Source organism: Mugil cephalus, chromosome 9 (assembly GCF_022458985.1).
Source record: "Mugil cephalus isolate CIBA_MC_2020 chromosome 9, CIBA_Mcephalus_1.1, whole genome shotgun sequence".
Classification (NCBI taxonomy): domain Eukaryota; kingdom Metazoa; phylum Chordata; class Actinopteri; order Mugiliformes; family Mugilidae; genus Mugil; species Mugil cephalus.
In genome coordinates this window covers 11550534-11562047 of record NC_061778.1, presented here as the reverse complement: position 1 = coordinate 11562047, position 11514 = coordinate 11550534, and the positions used below count along the sequence as shown (strand labels likewise).

Below are 11514 nucleotides of genomic sequence, written 5' to 3'. Positions count from 1 at the left end.
TTTTGTAGCCGTCAAAACTTGGCCTCTTTTAAGATAAAGTCACGCCATTTTTAAAAAACAGGGGTTTATTTATTTAATATTTCCTCGGTTGCAGTGTACAAGTACGAAACAATTAATAAAATATTATTGAATTAATTTGCTTGATAGAAAAAAAATAACATTTCTCTCCTGTTTTCAGTATTAAATCGAAAAATTATAAACGTGAATCAACAACTTTGACATCATTCTGAGATAGTATCTTACAAAGACATCTTTAGCTTTGTCAGTCTTAATTTAAAAAGAGTCGATAACATTTTCAACCGCTTAGTGACCCACGTTGAGCATCTGTTGTTCTTATTAAACAGAGTTCCGGCCTGAATTTTCTACAGCACTTGAAAGCAGCATCAGCCTTTTTGCACTGAGATGGATCGAGAGGTCCCGTTGGAAATTCGGTGTCTTGAAAGTCATTATCTAAATTTATACCTAACATGTTTTACTTTTAAGATATAAAAAAATGGAACATAGCGATAATAAATCAAATATATCACGTATCTGATGCTTTCTTTCTCCGTTACAACAAACGCGAACATTTGTGATTTGGTACCTCTGCGTTTCCGTAGATGCGGAAGTTGTGTTTCACAACCAACCACCGGGGCTACGGCGTGACATTCACCGGGGTGTCAGCACTGTTAGGGCCGTGTGAAAGCCGAATTACGACGACCCTGTGCTCGATTAAGTTATTGTCAAAATGAGAGTACTAAAGGCGGGTCTGTCTTTGGCCAAGACGCATCTTTTGGCACCCGGAAGCGTCACACTTAAAAAGGTAACATTAGGCTAACAGGACTATAAATCCATCATGACCTGGACGACTTTACCGTCATTTCACAATCGGTAAACAGACAGAAGGGGGGGTTGAATATTGATCTTAATCCGTATCATGTCCTCATCAGGTGCTCATCAACAGTTGTCGGACTTGCTCGTCCGGCGTATTTCCCAACGAGAGGATCCGCAACATCGGGATCTCAGCTCACATCGACTCGGGAAAGACCACACTGACCGAGCGTGTCCTCTACTACACTGGCAGGATAGCAGAGATTCACGAGGTGAGCCCTGAGATGGACTATGCTTGTGTTTGCATCATTTCTGGTGAGTTTTACGAGTGTGCAGGTGTTAACGAGCTGTTTTTTGTTTTTGCAATGTGCAGGTGAAGGGTAAGGATGGTGTCGGAGCCACTATGGACTCCATGGAGCTGGAAAGACAGAGAGGCATAACCATCCAGTCAGCTGCTACGTACACCATGTGGAAAGACCACAACATCAACATCATTGACACACCAGGTAATGAAAGCTGGAGTTAATTTGGGGCATTTGGGGATGATGTTAACATCTTAGTCTAGTAATTTGATTGGTTGGCAATAAAAGATGAATATGAAGGTCTGGTCCTGACGTTCAGGTACTGATATAAGTTCAGCTGTTAATCATTAGATGCTACATTTCCCACATAACTTGATTAGACACTGGCGGCTCTGTAACAAACCATGTCCATGCCAACTGACAGGTTCTCAATTATTAAATCATAGTCCAAATTACATTATTGGTCTTGAGTTTTCTTCTACCAGAGCTACTGAAATCATACATGACCACTTTGATCACATCTCTGTTTCGCAATTCTTTTCACAACCTTTTTCCACTTTAATTGCAAAAATAACTTTTCTGCAAGGGTAAATTTTATTAGATATATCTGCACTCCGGGGCTGCAGTGATATCACAAGTAAAAAAAAAAAACACGTAAACTACATCAACCGTCACGTGACACATGCTTCTGACTCTCATCTTTTTATTTCACAGGTCACGTGGACTTTACTATCGAAGTGGAGCGAGCGCTGCGTGTGCTGGACGGAGCCGTGCTGGTTCTGTGCGCCGTCGGAGGCGTCCAGTGTCAGACCATGACCGTAAACAGGCAGATGAAACGCTACAACGTCCCCTTCCTCACGTTCATCAACAAGCTAGACCGAACGGGTGCCAACCCCTCCAGAGCCCTGCAGCAGCTGAGGTATAGTGTATACACACAGTATGCACATTTACTTTACTTTACACAAACTGCTTGACAATCACAATGACACATTTACTTATTCAGTCACACAAGAACATGCTCAGTCACACACCAGTGCAACTTGGGGTTCAGTATCGTGCTCAAGGATAATTCTGTATGTGGTCCATCAACTGGACTCCTAACCCTAAACTCCTCTCCCTAGTGTATTGTAATATGGATTAAAATATTTTTTTCCCCCTTCAGTGTCTTCTTCCCTTATTTTAATGTATTTGTCACACTTTATTCATTTTGTTTTCAGATCCAAACTGAACCACAACTCAGCATTTATAAACATCCCCATTGGCCTGGAGAGCAACATGCGCGGCATCGTTGACCTCATCGAGGAGAGGAGCATGTATTTTGAAGGGCCGTTTGGGTAAGGCTCATTTGGTTGTTTTGATCTGCACTGTATCATAACGGATTAACGCGGATCAGTGATAAAAATCCATCCATCTAAATTTTACAAAATGGGCTGTTTCTGTTCTTCTTCTTTCCTGCAGTCAAAACATCCGCTACGATGAAATCCCGGCAGAGTTTCGCGCAGAGGCCGCGGACCGGAGGCAGGAACTTGTGGAGTGTGTCGCTAACGCTGATGAAATCTTGGGAGAGATGTTCCTGGAGGAAAAAATCCCAACCATAGACGACCTGAAGGTCTGTGTCTTCGAGGAACATGTTTAAAACCCCTGTGCTAAATGGTTCTAAAAATGGAAATCAGTGCCTCACTTCCTGTTGAAAAATGAGTGTTGGTTTTAAAACAACAAATCTCCTCATTGTGAGTCTGTAGCTGTACTGTGAGCATGCAGTTAGAAGCACCAGTAACATGCAGACACTAACAATGCTACCATGCTGATACTTAACGGGGGTAGCATTTTTTACGTTTACCATCATTTTAGTAAGGTGATATTAAAAAATATCAAATCCTACTTAAAGTACAGCTGAAATATTCACACTTTGACTCGTTGAAAAAACAGTGAACCAGTCAAACCAAAATGCAGATGGTGATCACTTGTGTCCTAGATATTTCAGTTGAGATCAAAGTGTTGATATGATCATTTTAGGAAAGCAATCTTTTTCAAATCTTTATCCATTCAAATTGCATATATAGATTAATGTGAACTTCTTACCTCACTGTCTTCCAGGCCGCAATCCGTAGGGCCACGGTGCAGCGTCTCTTCAGCCCCGTGCTGGTGGGCACAGCGCTGAAGAACAAGGGCGTCCAGCCTCTACTGGACGCTGTCCTGGAGTACCTGCCGAACCCCAGCGAAGTCAAAAACTATGCCATCTTCAACGATGAGTGAGTGTGGGCTACAGTTGTCAGTTTACATGGATCCTGTTTTGTTTTAAATTTCCTCTCTGGATAAATTTCATCCATTAATGTGTGTGTGTTGGTTTTCACTGTGTTAGAGATTCAGACAAAACATCAAAGGTTGAAATGGACTCTAACAGAGACCCTGCAAAACCTTACGTTGGTCTGGCCTTCAAACTTGAGGTGAGCTACATCTTTTTTTTTTCTTTTTTTTTATGTACAATTGCACAACAGGATCACGTCAATTGTGTCACACTGTGTTTGTTCCTGTGGTCTTAACAGGCCGGGAGGTTTGGCCAGCTGACCTACATGCGTGTGTACCAGGGCTGTCTGAAAAAAGGAGAGTACATCTACAACACCCGCACAAGCAAGAAAGTCAGAGTTCAGAGGCTTGTGCGTCTCCATGCCGATCAGATGGAGGTGAGACTGAGCCAGCACACGTCAGCAGGCCGCCAAAGGACACAGTTTTCCATCTGCGGTTTGCACTTTACACAGCAGAGGAGCATGACTGGTCAGATTGTGTAGCTTCCTCTTTTGGCTCTAGTCAAGTGTGCAGATAACAACCACATCCCCTGTGACACCAGAATAACATGTTTCCATCTGTCTCACATCAAAACAAGACATAAAATAGCTAATTATTTTAAAGCATCTCGCCAGTCATATTATGTGCCCGTCATCATATTTGCCCTCTGTTACTGCTTTTTTTAGGATGTGGAGGAGGTTTACGCCGGAGATATCTGCGCTATGTTTGGGATCGACTGCGCCAGCGGAGACACTTTTACATCCAAGACTAGCATTAACCTGTCAATGGTGTGTACTTTAAAGGCTGAAGAATAGAGCAATAAACATTTCATTGTGTTGGGGAACATCTTGTGTTCATTTGTTCTCATTTTGGTCCAACAGGAGTCCATTCACGTCCCAGAGCCTGTCATTTCCATGTCCATGAAGCCAGCCAACAAGGTAAGACATACTGGAATTAACCTTTACGAACTATATCATAGAGCCATAAATTGATCTCTCAGCTTCTCTCTCTTATTATCTTTTCTGCATCTTATTCCCCAACCAGAATGACCAGGATAAATTCTCCAAAGGTATCAACCGTTTCACCAGAGAAGACCCGACGTTCAGAGTTCACTTTGACCCCGAGAGCAAAGAAACCATCGTGTCAGGAATGGGCGAGCTGCATCTTGAAATCTACTCGCAGGTACGTGGTCAGATCGCAACAAACTCTAAGATGGAGTGCATGATTAGTTCCAGCTGTAACAGTGTTACTTTGAGTGTTAAATCTCCCCCCAAATCTTACAGGTGTTGCTTTGCATCTTTCTACATTTTTGTTATGTGAAGGCGTAAATCCGCCAGCTGCATCTTTTCTCCACACTGTTCTGTAGACATTTAAATGGCTGTTTTCTATATGGCGCAATTATTTTGTCACCCTCACTCCTTCTCAAGTACATTCACCAACATTTCAAGAAAAGGGATGTTGATGCACCACAAAGTACAGAGCTCTGTCTGACCACACACAATAGATGTCACTGCAGTCCAAGTGACCTATGATTTGTTTCTGTTTTGGTCTGGTTTCAGAGAATGGACAGGGAATACAGCTGCCCCTGTGTGATGGGGAAACCCAAGGTGGCTTTCAGGGAGACCATCGGCAGTCCTGTACCGTAAGTCCCGATCCAATGACTCACACTTCAGACTAAGCACCGTGTTGACACTTTAATGAGGCAAAAAAATAAGGATAAAATTTACTCATATAAATGAACGTTTAATTACATTTGTGGAGTATAAAATCCACCATTAGGTATTTCAAAAGGTTTGTGCTGCAAGAATCTACAGTACATCATTGTAGAGGGTTGTAGCATCACCGTGAACGCATTCACCCTCCAGTATCTGAATACAAGGCGCGGTTGTGGCAGCGGTGGCAGTTTAGTCTGTGCTGGGAGGCTTTTCCCAGTCGTGGCAGTGAGGCAGCTTCTCCATCTGAAGCACTTTAGTTCCCTCTGCTGGAGACCAAGTGAACAGCAGCTTCCAGTGAATGATTTCCTGCAGCGATAAAGGAAAACGATAAGATCGACATGAGTTGCCAGCAGACAGTAACACTTTCCTTGAGATAACTACAGCATAGTTTAGCACAGGATCCAACTGTAAGGTTATTTCTAAGCTTATTTACAGTTAGTAAGTCTTAGAAATGTTCAGACAAAGCTTTAAGCAAGCGTTGTTTTTTTATAATCTTTTATAGGCAAGTTGTGGTTTAAAGGTCAGTGCTTGGGACCAAAGTGTTACTGGTTCACATCCCCCCACATCCAAGCGCCATGTACCATACAGTATAATTTATTATTGTTTTGTTTTTTGAAAAACTGGAACTGGAACTCACTTAAAACGTTTATAATGATATGTTTTTACCTGGGACACCATCTCATGCAGCAGTATGTGAGCGTCAAACTGAAGCTGGTCATTCTCAGTTTCCTGCAGCAGACAAGGGAAAAAAACAAGACGGCACGGGGCCATAACAAATGTTTACACTTAATCGTCATTTACCAATGTGCTGCCATCTTGCGTTCTTTGCAAAAATTTAAATGTGACTTAAAATGAACCCTTCTTACGGTAATGTAACGCTGCACAATGAGCAGAGCCGGCAACAGATATAAACAACCTACCAGCTGCGTGATGTTGGCCACCTGAGCCATGTTGTACAGAGTCTCCTCAGTGGATTCGTTCAGCATGACGTGGCTGGAGGCCATGATGCCCAGGTGCCAGAGAGGTTTCATGTCCGCCGCAATGTGACCGTAGCTGTCTGGGGGAAGTTTGCCACATACGTCCGGTAAATGGACTGTGCGCTTACAGGAGATTGCTACTTTACAGTGACGACAGGCGTGTGGGAAGCTGAGTTCTCTAAAAGCCCACAAGCGATGTTGAAATAGTAAAGAAGGACAAAGTTGGGAAATGTCTGTTCAGGAGTGGTTGTGTTACTAGACATACCAGGCAATTTCTGCGCAGACTGCAGGGTTTGGTTGGTCTTGTACTGCTGGTACAAGGCCTCTTCTTGAGCCGTAGTGTTGATGCTTAAGAGCTCCTCACACGAGACCTGGACTTGGGCCGAGAGCGGCGTCTCGCCTCTCGGAAAGAAAACCTCTGCAGAGCATTTCTGCACAGCCTGGAAAACAAGAGGTTGGAAAGGCATAGAGGAGTAAAGGTAGATAAGCAAGACGTGGAGGGCTGTAGACAGAGCAAAGGCGTAGTCCGGATTTTAGCGTGGCTGTCAGTGAGTCAGTGTTCGGTAATTCTTGTCCAGTGTGGTTACACCTGCTCCCTGTAAGGAGTACATTCATCTGTGTTCTCCAGAAGTTTACTTTTCATGAGAACCATCTGAACTCCTAATAAAGCAAATCTCCAAAATCAATTAAACGAAATACACTGATCTGATTTAAGATGTTAATTAATGATTATATGTGTGTTTTTTAATTATATATATTTATTATAAATATATTATATATTTTTTTTATGAACTAAAACATCTATTGTGAAACGTGCACATCTGGAGCAACCTGAGAAATTAAACCAAATTTATAATAAAATAAGAACTATACAAATGTAATCCACTTCCACCGGTTCCTCTCTTTACCTAAAAAAATATTTCACGATTATCATATCAAAGTGTGATTAAAACATGAACATACGTTGCTGATAATCTCGTGCACTGAAATCTCCAGCTGATACTTTCTCCCGGAGTCTGCCACATCCTGAAAGGGAAATTACACATCAGCCATTATTATGTTACATCACTGCTGAGTATGTTGTGCATTTTACACCGCTGTGATAAAGTGTGACTTACCTCAGCGTCCCCGCTGTGGACCTTCTGCAGTCCAAACAGCCTGTAGGGTGAGCCGTACTGGGCGTTGAGGTAGTGCTGGACCACCTTGGCAGCTCTCTGAGCAGGGTAGTGGTTGGGATTCAGCTTGCCAGTTGCCATCACTTCCTCCTCCACCTTCTCCTCTGGTAATTCTTGTTTCTTTGGAGAGGGAGAGAGAGGAAATGATGGTGCAAATGTGAACAGAAGCTCTTGTAGTGAGCAGGGATGGGCGTCCAGTCCCTGAAGGACTATGACCTGTATGCACCGTGAGGGTGGAGCTCCTGTCTCTAGGTAGGAACACCATAGATACAAACATAGTTACTGAACTAAAAAGAAGGGAGGAACAAATGAATTGATGCACAGTGAATTTAATAAGGGAATGAGGTCTTGCCTGTTAGTGTAACACTGTGAGTCCCTGCCGATCAGATGGCAGGTGGAAACTTTTATCTGCTCGCTGTTCCGAGTCAGCTGCTCCTCATGCAAGTGGAAAGATTACTTCCCACTTCCTTTAACGGAGTATCTGTTAGAGGACAGCCCCTTTTTAAAGAGACAGAGTCCCTCTATGTTTCACCATGTGGCCCCCTTTCACCTTTCATGTTTTTTTTTCTTCTTCTTCTACTTTATTTTCGCTGTATTAGGGTGAAATAGCAATAAATAATAAGCAAAAAAATATTAAATTTAAGGAAAATCTAAAGTAGGCTAGAGAATAATATATATATATATATTTTTGTCTAATTTCAAAGTTCAAAAACCTCTGTCTTTAAATTTTCATATATTATAGGAACTCATCTGGAAAAGTTCAAAGGCATTTACGAATACTTATCACATACCTAGAAATTCTTAAAATTGCATCTACTACTCCTTCTGCATTTAAAATAAATAAAATAAATAAGATAAACTGTGAATAAATTGTCTATATAATCCAAATACTCCACCGCTGTATAGTCCATTTTAGTGTTTTAGTTTTCTACATCGCACTTAATATAATGTACATAACACGTTTTACTTAGTACGTATGTTTCAAAATCTCCGTTTTTCTTAACGTACATCAGTCAGCGCAGTGAAGGCTGTTTCCTAAAGTGTAAATCATCATCAATATTGGCGCTAACAATACTTTTAATTAACAGAAATTTTGATTTTATCTCCTTATTTGGTCAAAAGTATGACTTTTTTGACATTTGTTATGTCTCATCTACAGACTATTGGTCTTCTCTGAGGTGTGTGCGTGCGTGTGTGTGTGCATGTTGTTATCAGCGGATCATGTTTGTCCTTCAGTTTTCTTTGTCGTCCCGTTTGGGCAGGAACCAAAAACTGTCTGTTTAGACATTAACGCAGGAAACGTGTGGTATCTGTTGCTAACAGAGCTTTAACACCAGTTTGCTCTGGTTTCCCTGCGTCAGCGTCCTTCAAACTGTGGATGTTTTGTTCTATGTTTTTTTTTTTTTTTTTTTCCCCAGGTTTGAATTCACCCACAAGAAGCAGAGCGGCGGCTCGGGGCAGTACGGTAAAGTTATCGGGGTCCTCGAGCCTCTTGATCCAGAGGACTACACCAAGTTGGAGTTTGAAGACCAGACTGTGGGAACCAACGTCCCCAAGCAGTTTGTACCAGCTGTTGAAAAGGCATGTGTGAACTTTATATGTCACACACACACACATATATATATATATCAACTGTGAAGGTGTGAAGAGAACAGAGTTGACTTGAACACAAAGTGGAATCAGTTTATAATTTTGTGCTCCGCTACTTCAGTTGTTAAATTCTCTCCTCCTGGCTCTTCCCATCATGCCACAGGGTTTCAGGGAGGCCTGCGAGAAGGGACCCCTGAGCGGCCACAAGATCTCAGGAGTCAGATTCCTCCTGGAAGACGGAGCGAATCACATGGTCGACTCCAATGAGATCTCCTTCATCCGAGCGGGAGAGGGCGCTCTGAAACAAGGTGAGGCTCGGACGTCGGCTGCTTTTGTTTTTTTGTTTGTGTATCGTGAGTTAACGCCGGTGTCCTTGTTCCCTCCGCAGCCATGGATAAGGCCAACACGGTCATCCTGGAGCCAATCATGTCCGTGGAAATCGTCGCGCCTCAGGAGTTTCAAGGAACAGTCATCGCGGGGGTAAACCGTCGCCACGGAGTTATCACGGGACAGGACGGAGCCGACGGGTACTTCACTCTGTACGCCGATGTGAGTACAGTTTGTGCTTTTGTCACATACGACACACACACACACATCTGCATTTTCCCTCTCTTAATATTTTTATATTTTAATATTAATTGCATCACGTTTATTCCGGCAGGTTCCACTCAACAACATGTTTGGCTACTCCTCAGAACTACGCTCCTGCACTGAAGTAAGTTCAACCTCCAGCTCCATGGAAATCCATTATAGTCAGATCATGATGCGCATTCAGACAAAGAAAATGTTTAGTAACAAAAGGGTGTGTTAAAATGAAAATCACATTTAGTTTCCCTAATAGCGAACATTGGAATGTGCAGTATTTTCCAGCCTTGAGTTGAGAACCTATTCCACCGTGGACGGTTTCAGCTCCCAAAGAAACGACACTCGAGTAGAGTCAGGGTCGGGGCCAAAATGGCTCAATATGAAGATGTGGTAAAAATCTAGATCTTTTGTATCAATCTTATCCAAAGCAGAAGAAGACCCTGAGCTTCAGTATTGAGGTGAAAATAAGCAACAATTGTCCTCGGTGTGTGAATGGGAGATAAAAAAATAGAGTAACAATGTGGCTATGTTCTTTGGAGGTTCGCAAGTAGAACTAACTGCAGCAGATCTAGCGTCTGGTTTAAATTGCTGGAAAGAGATGATAAAATTAATGTCCTGTGAAGTGACGTACAGCTCAGAGTCTGACCTGGACTGAGATCAGTGTATCAACGGCTGCTACATGGACATTAACAGCCCACTAATAGTCAGAGTAATGGCCCAATGAGAACAAAAACGCATCCAACCAACTCAGTCGAAGCAGACTGACAGGAGCGTAGTGAAAGCTTTGATTATTTGTTCAATAGGAAAAATACAGAGACTCATTTTTCTCTGGGTGGAATAAATAAATTCTTGGGGTAAAGATCAGGTCACCTGATGGAAAAACAAAAAAAAAACATCTGTTCTGATTTATGTTTCTGAGAGCGTAAATAGATCTGGATCGTCTCATTTAACGTCCATGCAAACAGTTAAGATCTCGTATCTGCTGGATTTTAGCAGCTCAGACTGTTTAGAGAGGAAATTAACCTGAAACTGTAGGAGAGTCTTCCTCTGGACCCTTAAGAAACGCTTTGTGATTGCACTGAATTATGGAAATCTTTTTTTGTACAAACACATTTCGTCATTGTTTATCCAGGGAAAGGGAGAGTACACCATGGAGTACAGCAGATATCAGCCCTGCCTGCCGGCCACACAAGAAGAGCTCGTCCACAAATACTTGGAGTCTACAGGGCAGCTGCCTGTGAAGAAGAACAAGTGGAAGAACTGAAAGCTGTCCGCTCGACCGGTCACTATTGGACTTTGACCGTTTCGTCCCTCATCTTCACGCATTCATTTTGCTCATCACCAACCAGGACAATCTAAGGCTCCAATTTTTGGATCTTGACACAACTGACATTTAACTTCCCTGTTATTTAGCCCCTTATCCTGATGTCTGCCCCCATGTAGTAAACATATTTATTACCTCGATTTTAAGACCACTTCACAGCCTGTGTTAAAAAATGGAAAGTTACAGCAAACTCAGTGTTAAACCTGAGCTTATAATGGCTTATGTACTATGTACAGAATGGTCTTGATGTAACCGTGATCCAACAAAGACATACATCCCTCTTTTAAAGTGTATTTTTTTTCTGCAGCAGATTGCGTCTTTGATTTGTTGACACTGTTGCAGTGATAGTCTGCACCAGCCGTAGCTCCTCACCTGCCCCATTTCCTCTACAGTCTCAGGTACGCTGTTGGGATGAGCCGTCACGTCTGTATTCCAGGTAGTCTCTGGTCCGAGCGTCACGCCGAGGCTCCCAGTCACCCCCAGTAACACAGCCAGAACCACAACCGTCCTCACACCCATTGTTGTCCGCTGCGTAACTGATGCTAGAGAAAAGCAAAACTGACTTCTGTGAAAGAGTGCAGGCTGGGAAATGACCCTTCTGTCAGCGTGGGGTTATGTAACCAAGAGGAGGAGGAGGAGGTGGAAGGGGAGGGGGGGTGCTGAGAGTAGAGACTGTCCAGATCCTTCCTGGCGTGATGTTTTGTTTTGTTTCCTCTTAACTAAACAAACCGCTCCACTTTATCTGGTTCT

At 42.7% G+C, this 11514-nt stretch overlaps 2 protein-coding genes across 3 annotated transcripts; one reads left to right on the top strand and one right to left on the bottom strand.

Annotated features, from left to right (window-relative positions):
- Positions 1–608: 608 nt before the first annotated feature.
- gfm1 (G elongation factor, mitochondrial 1) lies at positions 609–11070 on the top strand. Its single transcript, XM_047594412.1, has 18 exons — positions 609–802; positions 930–1082; positions 1184–1316; positions 1827–2031; positions 2330–2446; positions 2571–2721; positions 3210–3364; positions 3475–3559; positions 3659–3796; positions 4085–4186; positions 4280–4336; positions 4443–4580; positions 4958–5040; positions 8684–8846; positions 9019–9163; positions 9244–9404; positions 9517–9570; positions 10573–11070. Exons 1-18 carry the CDS (start codon positions 728–730, stop codon positions 10702–10704), a joined length of 2247 nt encoding a protein of 748 aa, XP_047450368.1. The 5' UTR covers positions 609–727; the 3' UTR covers positions 10705–11070.
- On the bottom strand, positions 5078–11370 carry lxn (latexin). Of its 2 annotated transcripts, none has more exons than XM_047594421.1 (7): positions 11137–11370; positions 7209–7385; positions 7054–7116; positions 6356–6530; positions 6034–6170; positions 5780–5842; positions 5078–5419 (listed from the first exon to the last, which is right to left on the bottom strand). In XM_047594421.1, the coding sequence occupies exons 1-7, from the start codon at positions 11281–11283 to the stop codon at positions 5303–5305; spliced, it is 879 nt and encodes a 292-aa protein (XP_047450377.1). In that variant the 5' UTR covers positions 11284–11370; the 3' UTR covers positions 5078–5302. The 2 variants fall into 2 exon arrangements, with proteins under 2 accessions (XP_047450377.1, XP_047450378.1); XM_047594422.1 differs by lacking the exon at positions 11137–11370 and adding an exon at positions 7618–7806.
- Positions 11371–11514: the final 144 nt, after the last annotated feature.

Excerpts from the sequence above, each read along its gene's own strand:
- gfm1 (XM_047594412.1), top strand. The coding sequence starts at position 728 with ATGAGAGTACTAAAGGCGGGTCTGTCTTTGGCCAAGACGCATCTTTTG. Across the intron at positions 2,032-2,329 it reads AGAGCCCTGCAGCAGCTGAG|ATCCAAACTGAACCACAACT; the intron begins GTATAGTGTATA and ends TTTTGTTTTCAG. Across the intron at positions 9,164-9,243 it reads AGAGGGCGCTCTGAAACAAG|CCATGGATAAGGCCAACACG; the intron begins GTGAGGCTCGGA and ends TTCCCTCCGCAG.
- lxn (XM_047594421.1), bottom strand. The coding sequence starts at position 11,283 with ATGGGTGTGAGGACGGTTGTGGTTCTGGCTGTGTTACTGGGGGTGACT. Across the intron at positions 7,386-11,136 it reads CTGTAGAGGAAATGGGGCAG|AAACAAGAATTACCAGAGGA; the intron begins GTGAGGAGCTAC and ends CCCTCTCCAAAG. Across the intron at positions 5,843-6,033 it reads TGGCCAACATCACGCAGCTG|GAAACTGAGAATGACCAGCT; the intron begins GTAGGTTGTTTA and ends TGTCTGCTGCAG.